Source organism: Aspergillus pseudodeflectus, assembly GCF_044049435.1.
Source record: "Aspergillus pseudodeflectus strain CBS 756.74 chromosome Unknown BJX68scaffold_20, whole genome shotgun sequence".
NCBI classification, from domain to species: domain Eukaryota; kingdom Fungi; phylum Ascomycota; class Eurotiomycetes; order Eurotiales; family Aspergillaceae; genus Aspergillus; species Aspergillus pseudodeflectus.
Genome location: NW_027263796.1, coordinates 295785 through 313939, shown reverse-complemented (window position 1 = coordinate 313939; position 18155 = coordinate 295785). Strand labels below are relative to the sequence as shown.

Genomic DNA, 18155 nt, shown 5'->3' with positions numbered 1-18155 from the left:
GAGGCCGACCGGAGCGGGCGAACAGCACGTGACGCGAGGCTACATGATGGAACAAAACCCAGGACATCATCCATTACTTTCTGGTCCAAAGTGAAGCTAACAGAATCTCACTACACTATACATCTCAGATTCGCCACTTGAAAGCCGGGTTGCGCCAGTCCAGGTCCTGGATCTGTCTCTGGTCAAGCCCAGCCAGCGCCTGGTCAATATCCGTCGCCTCCCGCTTCTTGTTGTCCCGCTTCATCCACCCCCACAAAAGAATGCTGAGAATTAGAATCAAGCTTGACGTTGCGAGGTTCAGCCCGTTACCGATATGGTAGTCGGGCGCATCAAAGGACAAGAATGACCAAGTCGAGATCAACCCGCCAACGTTGCCGAACATGACATTGCAACCAATCGCAGCAGAGCGTGCAGTATCAGACACGACATTGTTGCTAACATGAGCATTTGTAAGTGCACCAAAGGCGAAGGCGCCGCTCGCGATCAAGAACGTTGCTCCGTATCGGACGTGTCCATTGGAGGTTGCCAAAAACATGATGTATCCCGCCATCATCAAGGGGGGGCCAGCCACAAAGAAGGGCATGCGTTTATCTAGTCTCCAACTGGCAAACGGGAAGCCAAGTGTAAATGCAGCGCCCACAATGTAAGGAGGCACTGTTCTGAGCTGCTGAGTGACAACGGTAGCATCAGGATAGATCGTACGGACGATCGTAGGCGCGAAAAACGCAAGACCCTGAACCGTGATGTTGTTGAGGAGGAAGATGAACGACGTGCCCAATGTCACAGGGCTCAGGATACCACGCATGAGCTTCTTCGTGTCGATCTTATCCAGCACTTCGGTTGTTCCCACACGCTCGGACTTGATGCGTGCGATTGCGAGGTCCTTCTCTTCCTGGCTCAGCCAGCGCGCAGTTTCCGGTCGATCGGTCAAAGTGAAGAAGCTGATTAGCGCCAAACCAATCGTAACAACGCCTTCAATGGCGAAGATCATGCGCCAAGTGTGCAGGCTGCCGAAGTGGTCCAGCGTGAGGATTGCCGAGGCAAGGAGGCCGCCAAAGGCACCCGCCAGCGGCGCCATCACAATGTACAATGAAAGCCGGAATGCCAGCTCGCTGCGTCTGTACCATCTTGACAAGTAGTAAGCAATGCCCGGTAACTAGATTTTAAGCCGGAGGAGTTAGCTAGACGGTCTAGAGATGGAGTTGAGATTAGGTGTCGGACAGGGGGTGCGAGCGGCCTGACGGGAACGAGATACACGTCTGGAAAGCAAAAGGGCGAGGGCTTACCATGCCAGCCTCAAAGATACCAAGCACGAATCGAACTCCGGAAGCCTGATGGATTGTGTCGACAAAGGCTGTAGCGATGGATGCGATGCCGAAGAGCAAGGTTGATATCGGCAGGAACCATCCGGGTCCCATCCACTTGCAGCACAGGTTGCAGGGAATTTCGAAGAGGATATACGAGATGTAAAAGACCGAGAGGACATGATTGTAATCGTAGCCGGTCAAACCGAGGTCTGTGTCGAATCCAGCGAGCCTCGCGTTTCCTATGGGGGTAAGGGGTGAGTCACGTGTTCAGAGTTGGTAAGGGTGAATAAGTGACTTACCAATATTCGCACGGTCAATAAAGCAGAACAGATACAGCAGAGCGACTGTAGGCATAAGGTATAGGTCCATCTTCCATCGCAACTTGGACTCGGCCTTTGCGTCAAATTCGAAAAGAGCTCGTCCGTACTGATCCGTGGCGGCGTGTCCACGGCCAGCAATCTGAGTCACATCCTCGATGACTTTCATACTCTCCTGGTGGCCAGACAATGCCTTTTCGTCTGCGACAGGTTGAGGAGGTGCATCGGTCGCCATGTTTGCGGTGCCGAAGTCGAGAGGTGGTGGTGGAGCGAAATAAATGGGAAGGAGCGTAGGAACCAGCGGAGATAAGAGCTCCGCACGCGTCTTTATAGCTTCTCAGGATCGGCTGCGCGACCAGGTCGGAAATCCCGCCTAGGACAGACGGGAATAGGACTCGGAAGGCGAGGAGACTCCACCGAGGGATGCAAGTCTGGGGTATCCAGATCCCAGGATTGTGGGGTGAGATTCAACTGGTTAGGAGGGACTGGATGCCATCTACGGAGTACAACCGCGGGTTTTGGACGTAAACCACGGCAATTCCGCTTGCTTCAACTGCCCTGGACCTCGATATGATTGCACGAGGCCACGTCTCGTATTTCTCACCGGGCCGTCAGCCACGCGAGGGACAAGGCCGGCACGAAGGCAGACCACACTCCGGCCGTCAACGGGATCCTCCTGCATCCCTGTCGTTTCAATTCCAGGCTAAATGAGCTCTTATCTGTCTGTCGATAGCTTTTCTCCCGCTCAACGCGCCTTTCTGGACTGAATCGCAGATACTTTCCCGCACAGCGACCGTCAGCGACGGCTGTTCAGCGCTGGCAGGATGCCGACCTTGGCGTTCAACCATTGCTGCTTTTGGAACTTTTACCGGAGACTTGGCTAGCTGCCAAGGGGGCGAAATGAAGGAACTGGTGCTGTGAGTGGCTGGACGAGCCTGGGCTCAAGCCACCGGGGTATCATGGCAGGCCTGGACCAATGGAGAGCGAGGCAATCTCAGCACCCCGGTCGCTGACGCTTCGAGCTTCGCAGACCGAGGAATCACGACAAGAGAAGCTTGAATCTTTTGATATTATTGGCGATGGACAATGAATGACTCGTGACATGTGATTGAGCTTAACAGTGTGAGTGGGAAAAAAAGAGGAAAAGTGCAGGGGGAGAAAAAAGCCAAGCGCGGCCTGACCCCGCATTTGCCAACCCCGCAACTCCGTCGTCGACTCTTTTCCTCCAGAATCCAGTGGCGATGGTCCCACAATTCGCTTCACCCTGTGACCAGGGATGCTTTGTGGGGAGGGAAACCTCGAGTCAGTACACCCTCCGTGTGATCTTCGCCTCTCCTTCTTAGCCTTTGACATGACAAGCTGGGGAGGATTTAGCCTTTGCAGGTTTGTGGGGATTGCAGCTGCTGGCAGCTGCCACCCTGCCACTCCATCACAACTTACAACCCTTCCATTTCTCCGAACAAGCATGACTCGATTCGAAACCACGCGTGCATGATCAAGCACCGCGGCTGCAGCTCACTCTTGGCAGAGTAAGCTCCTCACATCTTATTTCATCCTCGCCAAGGAGAGCCCAATGGCATTTCCACCGAGGCAGGCGCAGCTATTGGTATGTACATTTACCGAGAGAGCTTGCCGTGTCTGCTCGCAAGGCGCGTGCCCAGGGTCATGGCGCTTGGCGCTGGTTCATCTCTCTGGCTGACAGGTTGATGGGCAGCTACGCGAGACGCCTCTTTCTTGTCTATCCACATCGGATGTGCACGTCGGAAGTCGGAAGCTTGGAGCCAATAAGCGAAGCGTAGCCAGCTTGCTAGTCCATCTTGATGCTCGTTTAGAGGGAATGGGGGATGAGCTCTCGGACACGGGGTGCCCCACGTTTCAGCTTCTGCCAAGCATCCTCGTGGCAAGAGGCCGGTAACGCAACCAAAGGAGAGAATTCTTCAGTCCATACGAACGAGAGGACGGAAATCGCCGCCTTGGGCACGTCTTTGGCGCGAACGTTGGTCTCAGAAGAAAGCAAAAGGGAGAGCGAAAACCCGGACGGGATGTTTGACTCAGGAATGTGGTAGGGGATCAGGAAGCAGGCAAGAAGGTTCATCGTCGCCTTTCCATTTTGTTGGGAAATGAGGATTAATCTTTTTGACATCCGATTCTACCATGGCCCAGCCCACAACCATCGTCTACCGGTGCAGAACTGCCTCTGGCTCATACAGTGGAATAAGTTTGTGATGAGGTTGAGTGCCAAAAATGACTAGTGAACTTGGGTAAAAGAGGGAGCCGAATCTAAGAGGAGGGGCAGCTACTATGTGTTGGCTCTTCCTGTCTATCAGAAAAATGGAATGAAAAAGGCCTCAGCTATATATCCATGTATCCCCCTTCCCTTATCACAGGGGTAGCTCTGATTATTTACTGCTATCTAATCTAAGAACACCTCAAGACTCAACAGTCCTAAGCAGACAAATACAACTGATAGAACAGTCTTGGTGCCCCTCTGGTGAACCAATCCAAGCAACTTGCATACAGAAGAAAAGGCACAGACTCTGACAGCTTATTCCTTGACCAGGTCGGTAACTGAATAGCCTATAAGCAGCCACGCTTCGGCAAGAACTTGCTCCCATCCACTTCCGCCACTTTCAAGCTTAACAGTCCACGTCTCGGTAATGTCAAATGAATCCTCCAAAGAGCAAACAATGAAATCACCAAGCGGATCCTTTCCCTCGAGCGGCTTGCCATTCACCATAGCCGTGAGGTCTTCCGGAATGGCAGCCCTCGACTTCAGGTACAATTCCACACTGTTGATCGCCGTTGTGCCGCGAGACGTTATATGAGGGAGAAGCTTTGGGAACCCAGGAATAAGGATTTCGCCAGCGGTAAATCTAGCCGGGTCGTCCTCACCGTCTCCTTCAAGCTCGCTCAGCAGGTCAATGGAGGCGATGTTCGGCCCCTTCTGCAAGTCCTGAGCGGCAGCCGTCAGCGCTGCCTGTCTATTACCGCCGGCAAGCGCGCTATACGTGATATCAATCTCGATGTCACTGATGGTGGAATAATCCCTTTGGCGAAGTTCGTTGGCTAGCTCGATTGCCCATTTGGATATAACGCCAGCTCCCTCGAAGGGGAAATATTCGTTCAAATAATAGAAAGCAGGGTCAAGCTTTCCGTTGCCACCAGCGGTGGTTTTTGTAGCAGCGACGGACTGGATGGGGATTTTGTCGGTGCGGAAGTCCTCGGCCTTTTGCTCTCCATAGCTGGACTCTGTCGTGGAAATTCGGTATTTGTTTTCCACAAGGGTTAGCGTGCAGCTCATGGACCCTGATAGCCCCGGGAAATAGACCTTTGTCTCCATTAGCCGTCGGCAGTAGTGCCCTGGAAAGTCTCGGTCAAATAGTGACTCCTTAAGCTCAAAGCTCGCGTGTCCAGTTTCGCGGAGTTGGAGAAATGCACGAGGGTCAATCTCTCGCAGTGAGAGGGTCCGGTACATCTCATAGTCGGAGCGTGGAGTGGTCTCGTAGACTGTCTGCAGCTTCTGTAGTTCAATGGCCAAGGTCTCGCCGGATAGCAACCCATCACGGCAGGTCTCCCACGAACTAGCAATCGAGGCAATACTACTACTCTGGCTAGGCTGTCGCAGGCAGAGTTCAAAGTCCATGGCACGACGGACGGTCTTGATCATATCCACAGCCATCAAAAATGTCTGGCGGAATAGGGTGCTCACTCTGCTTTCCATAAGAGTATAGAGCTGTTCGCTGGTATATTTACTGCGGGCCCATTCCCCCTCGGCCTCGGCATTCTCAATCTCCTGCTGCTGCTCTTAAATTCCACAGGGGCATGATAAGAATATGAATTAAGTCTCCTCATTACCTCAGCAGACGACCCGGGTTTTATATGGGCAAAAGCGACGGCATGTACTAACGCCATGATGGTGCAGGTAGAGGACTAAAATTGACATATGGCTGAAAGAGAGAGTTAACAGGAGGAGGAAGTTATGAACTAGCTGCCCTGCACCTCAACAAATATACACACTTAGGACCTCACCACGTTTAATCTCATTACCAGCGTATATCTAAATTACACCTGAGGAAAAAGTGCCTTATGACGAGTCAAGTGCATCAAACCGTGTCATGTTATCCTCCAACCCGACAAGTATCCTGATCCGTCCATTCCTGGAGCTCTCCGTAAAGCGATAGACCACCACTAGCCACTTGCGGGTGCCATAAATAGGGTCGTGCTCGCAGACACCATTGGTGATCTTAAATTCCTCATTATTGACAATCAGGTAGTGTATTCGGTCCCTCACGGATTGGACGTGGTGGTAGAACTGGCCGCCCCAACTGATACCGATAATGCACACGGGGCCGTTGGCCGGGTGGCTCACATACCCTTCAAGTCGGGAGAGGGCGGACTGTACGTGTTCTTTGTCGTTTTTGACTGCTTCGACTTGGCGCTGTGCAGCCTCCAGTGCTACTCGGTGGTCGACTATGGCTACTTCCTGGGCCTTTCGGGCTGATTCGAGCTGGGCCTGCGCCTTGGAAAGCTCGGCTTGCGTACTCGCGAGAGATCGCTCGGTTTCGGCGACCTTTGCGGCTAGCTTGAGGCATTCGGCCTGTGTAGATGCTACTGTTTCTTCAAGGGCTTGCTTGATGGGATCTGGTTTTGGAGCTGGAGGCTCTGCTTCGGGGAGCCCGCCCTCGAACGAGAATTGGAGAAGACCATTCTCGATCATTTGTACAGCTTCTGCACTGTTTGTTACCTCGTCCGATATTTTGACCTATCCGGGATGTTAGTATCCACAGCAGTCGGTGGAGGATGATAGGGAAATTTACCGGAAGTCGAACAGCCCAGAGCTCGGGCGCGGTGACCCTAGATTCGGCCTCGATGATTTTTGCGCGCGAGGGGTTCTTGTCTCTGCAACCGGAGTTTGAGTAACCAAGTGGGAAGCAAAATGGGTGCATATTTGCACTCACAGTTTATCAATATCCTCCACAATAGTCGACATCTCGGCCCTGATAATCTTTCGGGTCGTGGCAAGACTACTGATGCTCACGTCAATGGCATCCACGGCATCATTCTTCCGGAACTTATCTGGACTGGCCAGTGTATCCTGTACGAGCGCCATATGCCCCTTGTATGACATGTACATATCTAGCAATTCCCTCGCATAGGCATAGGCATTATCGTACTGCGGAATCTTAATCTGCCGCGGCTGCGCCCAGGACAGAAAGCTCAGGTTATTGTCGTACTTGGTCAGAATCGCATGCGTCCGTTTGGGAGTCTTGCTGACGCGCGCTGGGAACGCAGCAGCGGCCCTGAACAGTTCTTGCAGCGTCCATTCATCTTGGTCACTCTTGATTTGCCCACCGCCCATCCAGTTGACGGAAATGGTGGTCTCGGATGCGCTCAGGGCGGAGTCGACGCCACTTGTCAGTCCAGATGTCGACAGGGTGAAGTCCTTGCTGTCGGCAGCGCTGTTGATGGCGCTCTTTAGGGCAGATTCGACAGAGCTTTTTTTGCTGCGGTCGAGGGCTCGGGCGGAAACGATCCCATGGAGCTCGCCTCCTTCGACAAACCCTGCGAGGAAATGAGTATCTTTTGACGGTGATTGTGATTAGAGCGGGACGTACCAGAGATGAATGAGTCCCCGTAATAGTCGTGGAAGATTTCCGAGTTCATATCTTCGAATTTGCAAAGCTTCTCGTTACTGCACCAAGCGATATCAGTTAAGCAGCTCCGTAGTATCTGGGGGTACTGGCTATTTACAATTTTGCTGAATCAACAATCGTTGTCGTCTCTGCCGGTCTTTAATTAGTGAAGTGCTCGAAGCCCACCCAACGATCAAGAAGACTCACGATTAATCACTTTCACCGACACGACTGCATTGATATCTGACGATGAGAACTTGGCTTCATCAACAGACAACGAGCTGCCCGACACCTCGATAGTGCCACTCTTAATGGAGTTTCCCGCAGAGATGTTCATCGACTGCGTGATATCGGACAATTTCTCCACGAACCGGGACGAGTAGCTGACCACCTGCGATATGCTGGCCGTGTCATCGACGGTCGTTCGGGAGATACGCTCCTTGCCGAAGGTGACGGCGCCATCAGCGCGGGCCTCCTGGAGAAAGGAGTCATAGCCCTGGCCGAGGCGCATGCTATCATTGTAGGGAACCAGTAACAACCCGACCATTTTGAGAGAGACGCTCGATCCGGCGTTTGCAGAATGGGTGTGTGGACGTGGATTAACAGGTAGGGCGTTTGGTCTATATACGTATGTGAAGGATCGGGTAAACCTGCTTTCTTTGTCATTTCCCTGTGCTCGGCAAGAAAGACTTCAACAGACTGCACTTCTCCTCGTGATATCCCCGGATGTCTCGACCGTTCAGCTACGCCTGGAATCGTCGAGGTTAGGTTTCCGCACTTTGCAAAATTAGCCCCTTCTGATAATTACTCGTTTCCCGTCACCCGAACAGTAGCGGCTAACCACCCTGCAATCTAATTTTGGAAGAACCGGTGTATTTTTGCAACTCGCCTTCCCGTAAATGTGTGTTTCGCCCTCTCAATAATACAAGTTGTAATCTCGCCCCCGTTCGAGACCGACAGGAGCAAGAAATTGACCAAGATAGGCGAGCTTCACAGTGGATGGTCAAAAGGCTCACGGGTCCCAAGTACTAAGCGCAAAGAGTGAACTCTCGTCAAAAGAGTGTCGCAAACTAATATCGTCAAACGACATGACAGACTCTAAGGATACCGCGCAGCCTGCGTATGCCGTTTCCTTACTCTTGCAACCACAGCAACTGACCGGCATCAATAGGCCCGCAGCTTCTACGAGTACTACCGCTCCTACGACAGCATCGAAAACCGCACCCACCAGTAACGATGCAACGCAGAAGACAGCCCCCAGCAAGATATTGCGCGCCGCAGTCTCTCGCATCCAGACATTCACGGTGACAGTTTTCCGACTGCCGGAGTCCACCACCAAAGGCACAGAGTCCGTGGCCAAGGGTAACGAGAAGCCGCTCCCCAAGTCGGTTGGTGATGTATCTCTGAAACCAGCCGCGGCCACGGGAGTCGCTTCAATTATGATAAAGGGGTAAGCGTACCGCACATTAGTTTTTAGAGAAAGAGGTTTTATGGTATTAACATGGACCTAGGACGGACGTGGTGTCCTTCCGACTCGAGACAACCCTGGCGCAGGTTCGGACAGCGATGAAAGTAAAGAGCAAAATGTAAGGATTGATATCGCTATCCTGCTTCCCGTTGGAATTGAACTGATGATGGATCCAGCCAAGGAGAATTTCGATTCTGTAACGAGGTTGGTGCGGTGGTGGCAGACGACAGTTCCATCAATGACTACTTTGCATCTCTCGCTAAACGACCTGCAATTGATGTGGGTTTTATTAGTCTTTTTCTCATCTATCGTTTCGAGTGCCGCATCTATGTCTAACGCAAGAATCTAGGATGTCGCGTTCAAGCTGTATATTATTGGTGGCGCCGCACCAGCTGAGCCACTGACTAGTATTCTAACCAAGCCCCCTTTCACTCTCAAGTTTATTCGGATCGAGAACGGAAAAGAGAAGACTGCCGGGACAATGCACTCTGGATCGATGAAGGATAAAAACCCGTCTGCGCTGGTAATGAGCGAGGTGAGGAAGTTGATTAAAGACATGTACGATTCCTCTTCATCCCCCCAGTCAACCGAAGATGCTAATAGGCTCACAGGTCTGTAAACCCCGAAATCGATCAATTCTGTGTCGCGGATGGCACGCCCGTCGGCGAAGAGATCTCCCTGACGGAGTATCTCGAAATGACGGTTAGTCCACGAAACCACTCAAATATCTGCGGACAGAAACCCTAACTGTAGCAGGACGTCCAGATAGTCCGGGAGAGGACCCCTATTATCCCCATTCTCTTCCACAGCACGGCAAGGCCAGAGAAGCCCAGATTCCATGGCGCATCGGAAGAGGTAAAAGCCGCGATGGAGAAGTTGCGACCAGACTTATCCTTCACGGACCGGAGCGCAGAGGAGCTGAAGGCTGACCGAACCGCACTGGAGATCAAAGAGGAGCTAGATGCGGCCAAATTCGCCGTTTCAAATGCCAACGTGAAAACATACACAAGCGCCATGACGGAACGAGACTGGGACTCGGTGATCCGGAACTGTAACTTGATGTACGGATGGCGCATAAACTTTGCGCAGAATATGCTCGAGAAAGCTCCCAAGGCGGCCTTCCAGCTGCGACAAGGGCTAAACCTACCACCTGTGCCACCAGCTCCGACGAAGAGCCGTCGATCCGTTGCGGATGCAGCCAAACCAGCCAAAGAGAAAGAAAATAAGACTGAATCCCCGGCAGAGACTGGAGAGAGTGGTGATGTAACTGAACCAATCCCGCCAGTGCAGGAAAACACAAAACCAGTCGAGGACGGCGAAAAACCCCAGGAAAAGCCCCAGGAAAATCCAGAAAAAGCTACGGCGGTTGGGCCACCCGCAACATCTGCGAAAGAGATATCAAATCTGCTCCCGAACAAGGTCGGTGCAGTTCCCTCGTTTCAAGTCAATGATCGGTCAAAAATCGAAGTCGTGAGCCTCGTGCATCAATTCCAGGAGTCGATGGCCACAAACCATTTTAGCAAGTCCTCCCTGGAGGTTAGCGTGTGAGTGAAGGAGTTAGCTGCAGCTTAATATAGGGGCGTACTGACAAGAATAGATCTGGGGGCTGGGGAGGAAACTCCGTGGGTGTTACAGGAGGCGTCGCAGCATCCTCATCTGACAGTGAGAAGAAGACCGAGAAGGCAACCCAGAAGCGCATGATGGCAAGCTATAAGGTATGCTATTCGAGGCTGCGTTTTATATCCGCGTCCCAGACTTATCGTTCGCAGTTTCCTCGTGTCACGGTGTATCTCCACTCTGATGATCTCGAACCGACAGAAGACCTGAAGAATGCTATCAAGAAAATCCAGAAAACCAAAAATGTGGATACCCCGCCATTTTAATATTTCTCTTCCATCCTCCGTCTAACAAAGGCATTAGATCAATGACTTGCGGAAGTTGCGCGCGGATTTCGGTAAGTGGTCTTGCCCTACTCCCATCAGTGCAAGTTCTAAGCAGCGGCAGGTCATTTATTCGTTCAGCAGGCGGTCCTGGGAGGCTGCTTGCAGACCACAAAAGTCACAGACGCGAAGGAAACGTCCACCGAAGAGAAGTCCAAAGATGATTTCAAGGCTGAAGTCGGAGTAGCAGTGCAGACTGTATGTGTTTCACATGTCTTGAGAACCAGGCGGACTGTTCACTTAACGCAATCCACAGGTTTTCGGGGTGGGCGGAAGCGTGAAAGCATCCCATGAGACGCAGGACGGTAAGGAGCACGTCAAGAGCAACCTGAATCAACGGGAGAATATGTCATTTGAGGCTACTGGAGGAAACACACTTTTAGCGTCCAAGTAATCCCTTCCTTCCGGTCCGTCTGGAATGTACGGGTTTTCTAACGTCTGTTCTAGTCCCCCCGAATGGTGCACATCAGTGGCAGACTTCAATAACTGGCGAGTCATCGATGTATGTGTCCCTTTCTCTAGGACTCGTAGAATGGACCACTCTGATACCTACCACAGCAATCGGAGCTTGTGTCCATGGTGGATGTCATCGCCCAGCATCCAAACTGCACCCAGGTGAAACAGTGGTTTATGCAAGCTGTACCCAAGCTGTCTGAATACCTTGTGGTGCCTGACTCGCGCACACTGGATGCACGATTCAGGTTGGTGGCCAACACTCCGACTATGACTAAAATTATGGGAAGCGAGGTGCGTAGAGAGCTGATCCGGAGCAATCTCGCCCCGGCCATGATGATTGACACTAGCAGATCCCGACATACCTTGGCCACGACCCGCTGCACCCTCCGGTGCCCCGGAAAACATCGCTCACCACGAGTATGACCGCGCCTCAAATGAAAGAGAACGTTAGATACGATCCATCATGTTTTCGAATGGTGACAGATATGACAAATTTCTGTGTGGAATCCAAGCTCGTGACAAAGGATGCCATCTTTTTCCCATCCGGGTAAGTCTTTAGCTTATACACACAGCAAGAACTGCCAGTGCCTAATGATTACCGTGCAGGACACAAGCACCCATCCTCTTCCAACCAACCGAGTACCAGCCCCTCGACGGCAATGGAGACCCAGTGCCCGCAACCACCCAAGCTGTCAATGAGCCGACCGCGTGGGATAAAGTAGGAACCGTCAAGGACGAGTATTTCAAGCATACCCTCTGGAGCCTGGAGGTTCCACATGGTGAAAGCGTGAGATGCGCCTGCATATCTACACTTAGCACGTACTAACTCCCTGAATAGATCGGCCATGACTCCCTGGTCTGCATCACATCCCAGAACAACGAGCACTCCGCCACCAAACGTTGCGTCTTGACCGTCTACCGCAACGCACAGGGCGTTTTCCTCCCAGCCATCTCCTCTAGCGATGAACCCTCGTACTGGCGCATCATCAAGGCCCAGGGGCCCTCGCCTGAGCAGATCAAAAACGGTGACGAAATCCGCCTCTGCTGGCAATTCTCCGACCAGCCCGGTGGGTATCGGGATTACACGCAGGACTGTTATGGGCGACGCCAAACGGCCCGGCCAGCCGATGTGCCTGTCGATCGACTGTACTTGAAGGTGCCCTTCCCGAGTTTTGGGGGTGGCGCAGCGAAGTTCGGATTGTCGTTGGTGCTCAGTAGCTGTGCCTTGACGGATGCGGTGTGGGAGCCTATGAAAACTTTGAAGCCGCAGAGTCGCAAGACGGAGCAGGTCATGTATAACCTGCATGATCTCTCTTTCCGCTTGGATACCGTTGGTATGTTTAGGTTTTTTCTTTGTCCAGAGTGTTGGAAGGATATTCGTTCTGATAGCAAGCAGGAAACCATGGCCTCGGGGACTCGCGGGACTATATGAACCATGTGACGACGGCTCATCTGGAGTATGCATCCAAGATCACCCATTCGTCAACCGTGTCGAAGCCAATAGAAATCGGGGGTCCCGTTGACATTCTGGGCGACGTGTTGCTTGGACCTGTGGTTAAAGCGTAAGGATCCCGTTCCTGTCGACACATATGCGCGTCTGCTAATCCTCTGATAGATCCGCGGCTATCCTGGATACGTTTGTGAGTTGGCTGGGCTGGTAAATGCTTTTATTCTTTGTTGGTCGTTCTGCTTGGATCTGAATGTTTGTCCGCGCGATTGTATTTTGAAAAATGAAAAATACTGTAAAATGGCACACGCCGAAATTTGAAGTTGTGCTGCGCAACACCACCCCGACGCTTGTCATGCATCCCCTGCCGCTAAAGGCAGCCCAGGGCTCGTCAGGAGAAATCAGGCGACAGGAGAAACAGGATTCCGTGGCCCTCGAAAGGTCTGGCCACTGTTGCCCCCTTTTTACGGGGCTTTTTCTACCCCCGTGGATGTGATTTCCGCAACAACGGCAATCGCAATCCTGAGGTGGCAAGGAAAGAATTCCCGACGAAGATGGGCAGCTGAATATTGGGGTCTTGATCAGCTGAGAGGACATGCGGTTCTAGGCAGTTCTGCGTCGGAATGATAACGAAACCAGAAAAATTAACCGCGAGCAGGATGGGAGCTAAAACTCCTAGCAAGTCCGCCTGGGAAGGATGGAATCAACCACTTGCTCGGTTAATGCAGGCCTCATCAGACCCGTGAGATACCTTTTTTTTGGCATTTATCGTCCTTGAAAGGTAGCAATGGAAATGGAAGGGGGATTTGACAGCTCACAGAGCCAGAGTCAAGAAGACCACTATGAAGAAATTACGAGTGAAAATATCCAGGGCGCTGCGTATGGCAGGCAGGCCTCGTTCATCCACAATGATCATGTCGATTATGCGCTGGGTCTTGCCACCATGCTGGTACGTAAATGCCCATTCCTTTTCATTTGCTTTGCGGTGGGAATCACTGGCCAGATCCTGATAATTCATGCTTCCTCCAGAAACTCCAGGAGCCACCTTACAAGACGATGCTGAGCGCCAGCGGTTTCGCAGAGGTCGCAGAGAGAGAAAGAAAGACGATCGACCAAGCCGGAAACCACTGTGTAAATATGCCAGAAGGAACGTACTACGCGGAAACTATCCAAGTCGGTGTGCCGAATGGCGAGTGCTCCATTCACGTGTTACTGAAGCGAACCGGAGGGGAATCAATCCTGGAACGGGCCGTCCTTATCGATGGAGGGAATGACAGCTCCATGCGCTCTGCCTCGGGCGAGAAAGCTTGCCGCGCCATCGAACTGGCTATGGCTGATATCCCGAGATTCTACACCTTGGACGAGCGCTATCGGGAGAATGGAAACCTGAGGCTGCGTTTCGATGCCTGGGTCATCACCCACTGGGACGAGGACCATTACACCGGTGCGATGTGCTACTTCATTAAGGGGTTCCGGACGGGGGAATTGCGGTGTTGGCGTGCCCTTCCGGGAACAGAGCCGCAGCAATATACCACTCTGTATTGTCCTAACTGGGAGCCTAAAACTGGTATGTGGGCAATGATATTCACTCGCGGTTGCACCTTCGGTCCGGCTAAGTTGGAAAATTTCTAGACAAGCCCAAGATGCACGGCCATCATAGCAATTTCTTAGCCGGCAGAAAAGATGGTTACTGCCGTGGAGAGCGAATCAGCGGTGTCCATGTGTGTCTGAGAGATGCGAGCGAGGACGAACCAATGTTCTGGTTAGCAGGATACAGTGGGAATGGCGAGGGTCCGTTTGAATTAGACCCTCATCTCGTCCTAGGGATGGACTTCTTCACTGGTACCCGTGACCCCAGGTTAAGGCCGCTTAAAACTGGCCAGGGTGATGGCGTCTCGATCTACGATGCGTTGGCTCTTATGGAACCGTCCTCAATGCCTCGACTACTCTGCCTAGGAATCAAAGGAATGCTCCTCGGTGAAGGAAAGGAACCAGAACTTAATGAGCTCTTCAGAAATGCCAATGTCAACGGGGTGGTTGGCGAGGCAACTGGCAGAAACGCCAGAAACGCCAACGATGAGGAAGGAGATGATGCGGCAGATGATGAGGAAGAACAGACAGGCTCGCGCGTTCAAAACAAACCTAAGGAGACGCAGCTACTGCAGACATTGCAGAATCTCACATCGATCGCCACTGCCGTAGTATGGGTAGGGGCGAGTAAGAACGTGCGAGTGTCCACCCTGTGGATGGGGGATGCCGTAGCGTCAATCGAGAAGAAGCTTGCCACCCGATGGGGGAGCAACCTTGGTCCTGTCAAGGTTCTCAAACTGTCACACCATGGCTCCCGTGGCTCGACCCCCCCAGAGCTCCTCGACAAGGTGAGGCCGGAGCGCTGCGTGGTATCCGCTGGGTCTCACTACTGGCACACCGGTAGGCCGTCTCTCTTATCTGTGCTTCCCTTCGAATGACTGACCGTGGCGCAGACCCAAAAGTGCTAGAGAGACTTCACCGGTACTACGCAGCAGCTGAGCAAGCCGGCAACCATCTTTTCCGGCTGTATGCCCTTCGGCCCCCTCCGTATCTGGAGTTCCGTCTCTTCCAGTACGGATTCCGGAATTATATCTTTCAGGATGAACAGTTCGCCTGCAACAACTGGCTCTGGAATGACCTGTCCCCGCTGCATCGCACTGGTGTCTTTCTCTCCCGAGTGTGGCTGGACCGAACCACAAACCCTCATTACGACAAGACCATAGAACGCCTAGATAACCCATTGTGGTTGAATGGAACAGGCATCTACCTGAGTGAATTCACCCGATTTGCTCCCCGGGCGCATCCCAAGCAAGATGAACTCACTTCCAGTACGTACGAGGCCTTTAACGGGTGCGATCGGGTCCGTCTTCGATACCTCCGCATCTGCTCATTCAAAGAGCCTGAAGTGGATGGCGCGATCGTCCCCTACGCGGAGCGCTCGCGCATCTTCGAGAATAACCGGGAGGACGATAAGGACCGCCCTTCTAACGTCCTGGACTGGCTACTGAAATATGTGAATATGCTCGACAAACCGACGGAGATGTACCCCATGTTCGTCGAACGGTTCGTCAACCTCTGGTTTCGGCACCGAGAGAACCGCATGCCGATCGTAGGATTTCCGCCCAAAGCTGGCCGCTATGTAAGATTGCCACCGATCTATTGGCATTATGGACTTTGCGTTAATATCACTATTCAGAGTCGGACTAAGGGGGAAGTGAACACCGAAAGTATTGTTGTGCCGAAGGTGAGCAGACTGTTCCCCTCCCTTTCTCGCAGAAATATAGGACTAACCAGCATTTATTTCTTTTTCGTTTGTTTTTATCTCGCAGCGTGCACAAGGGGCCATATCAATTGAAGTAACCAGCCACTTTCACCATATCCTTTTACATTTCTTTGCTGATTTTGTTCCGTTTTTATAGGTTATTAAACGGGCCATGGAGCAGCTGCCTGAACTAAAACAGCTTGCATTCAGTCCTTCGGCGACTCGTGTGAAGGCCTGCAGAATTGCATATCACTCGCTCAGCGGGAATCAATCTGGTCCAACCAGAACCGCCGATGATAAAACTGTAAATCAAGATTATGCTTATCGCGTGTTCAGGTCGATGCTGGAAATTATGGCCACCGAACAACCGGTTAGAATGCGCAAACATCCTGGGGGGATCAATGGCCTGACCACTCCCAGTGCCTGGAGGGAAGCAACCAAGAATCTAACAATGAGAAAATTCTTCGACAAGGCGGTTATTGCAGTAGACGCACAACTGGCGGAAAGAATACGGGAGTTAAAAGTATGTTTTCCTCTACGTCGGATGCGGCCAATTGATAACTAATGCTATGCTGTCATAAAAGAGGAGCGGCGCCTTGGGCAACCGCCCGATGAACTGGGATGAAACAACAGAAAAGGTGTGATTCACCGTCTTCTTGCTAGCCTAGCTAATGGATTTACTAATCTTTCGCTGCAGCTGCGAAGTCGTGGAATATCAATGCGTGGCTTTGGGGATGTTGAAAAGCCTAGCGCTGGGCCGGGGCTCGAATCATTCCTCGATCTACCGATTGGTACGTAGATATTTGCCACCATTTTGGGGATACAGTTGACATTATTTGGACGGGCAGCTGCACCGAGTCTTGAAAACTCGGATGTCGATCCCGAAGACTCCAATGCCAATAACCAAACAGAGAGAGACCTTTTAGAAGTTTATGAAGGCAATTATGAAGGAAACGACTTCGAAGAAGGGGAGGCCGACGGAACACCAAAAGCCAACAACAGGGACGGGATATATGAAGAGGAAGATCAGATGGGCGACATGTTTGGAGGAAGTCAGGAACTCAAGTTGGACTATCTAAACCTTCCGGAAGAAGATATTCGCCCAGATGTCCATCCAGACCTTTTCCACCAGCACAAGCCATCTCCAGCTCAACATCACCGGTGGCAGGATGCTAGCCTGCCCGGAGAACAGAATTCGGATGAGGACAGAGATGAAATCTCAAGTGATGTTGGTGAAAGGGTGGTGAAGAAGCTTCACACCGAGTCACTCGATGGTAAGAACTCGCAGAATAACAAGGAAAACTCAGTAACAGAACATCACAATGATTGGTTCAACGATGAGGATTGGCAAGGGAATTGACAATCTATGCCCTGAGTAGGGTCAACCGCAGAGGGGAGGAAAACAATCCATTACTGCTTCAAGATTCAGTGCCATTATACCCGCGAGATTATGCATCATAAGGTTTTCATTCTATTCTTTGGTTAAAGTATCGCCTTCCACAGACCTGGCTGTCAATACTATATAAGACCCGAAGTGATTTGGCCTATTATTATTTTATCATCTGGTGCTAGAGCTGGTGTAATGATTAAGTCTTTGGATACCATTTCCTGTCTGCTCTCTTTAGCTTTGGCTTGGTAAACTGTGTCGTCGGGGAAGCTTTTTATTAGCTTATTATCTTAAAAAAGTAGGCTATTATGGTCCCTACTTTAGTAGTCCCACTTTCTTAGCTACTAATGAGGTAAATGCTATTATAATACTTAGTCCTTACTTATTAAAGATTAATAATTAGTAAATAAAAAAGAAGACCCCTAAACCTATCCTAACCACCCTAACTACTAGGTTTAGGGGTCTTCTTTTTTGTTTACTAGGGTATTTAGAAGGGTATAAAGAGGTAAAGGCTATAGGCTTGTAAGGATACCTACATACGGCATTTTCTAACCTAGTAAGACTTGTAGGGATGTGTATGTAGCTAACCAGCTTCGTGATCAGACCTAGTCAAGGCGTTATTTCGCCCAGCTAGGGCCCATAAGCCTAGTTATACTACTTTGGTCCTTTTTGGAACCAAGTCAGGCGCCTCTGGGGAACCGATTCTGAAGCGAAAATCAACAAAGTGCTCAGCAAACTCCCTTCTTCGTCCTCCAAGAGTGAGATTCAAGGAAGTGCTGGGTTGGGCCCTTCCTTTTCCGCTTCAACTCAAGCAGATGCATTAAGCGGTTGTGTTTGATTTGCCCCTACGCACGACCGGGACCATCAGGGGACTGCGCGCAGGAAGGTCTGACAAGGGATAAATAGCC

At 51.5% G+C, this 18155-nt stretch overlaps 3 protein-coding genes across 3 annotated transcripts; all 3 read right to left on the bottom strand.

Annotated features, from left to right (window-relative positions):
• Window positions 1–78: 78 nt before the first annotated feature.
• Window positions 79–1989, bottom strand: BJX68DRAFT_91111 (putative MFS transporter). Its single transcript, XM_071049997.1, has 3 exons — window positions 1607–1989; window positions 1287–1546; window positions 79–1156 (listed from the first exon to the last, which is right to left on the bottom strand). The coding sequence occupies exons 1-3, from the start codon at window positions 1857–1859 to the stop codon at window positions 125–127; spliced, it is 1545 nt and encodes a 514-aa protein (XP_070899332.1). The 5' UTR covers window positions 1860–1989; the 3' UTR covers window positions 79–124.
• A 2180-nt stretch (window positions 1990–4169) lies between these two features.
• Window positions 4170–5345, bottom strand: BJX68DRAFT_266672 (uncharacterized protein; the record flags this gene model as incomplete). The annotated part of the gene is made up of 1 exon (XM_071045578.1): window positions 4170–5345. The coding sequence occupies one exon, from the start codon at window positions 5343–5345 to the stop codon at window positions 4170–4172; it is 1176 nt and encodes a 391-aa protein (XP_070899331.1).
• Window positions 5346–5708: 363 nt separating this feature from the next.
• Window positions 5709–7804, bottom strand: BJX68DRAFT_266671 (uncharacterized protein; the record flags this gene model as incomplete). The annotated part of the gene is made up of 6 exons (XM_071045577.1): window positions 5709–6386; window positions 6442–6523; window positions 6583–7186; window positions 7240–7316; window positions 7376–7406; window positions 7465–7804. The coding sequence occupies 6 exons, from the start codon at window positions 7802–7804 to the stop codon at window positions 5709–5711; spliced, it is 1812 nt and encodes a 603-aa protein (XP_070899330.1).
• Between the last annotated feature and the right edge of the window lie 10351 nt (window positions 7805–18155).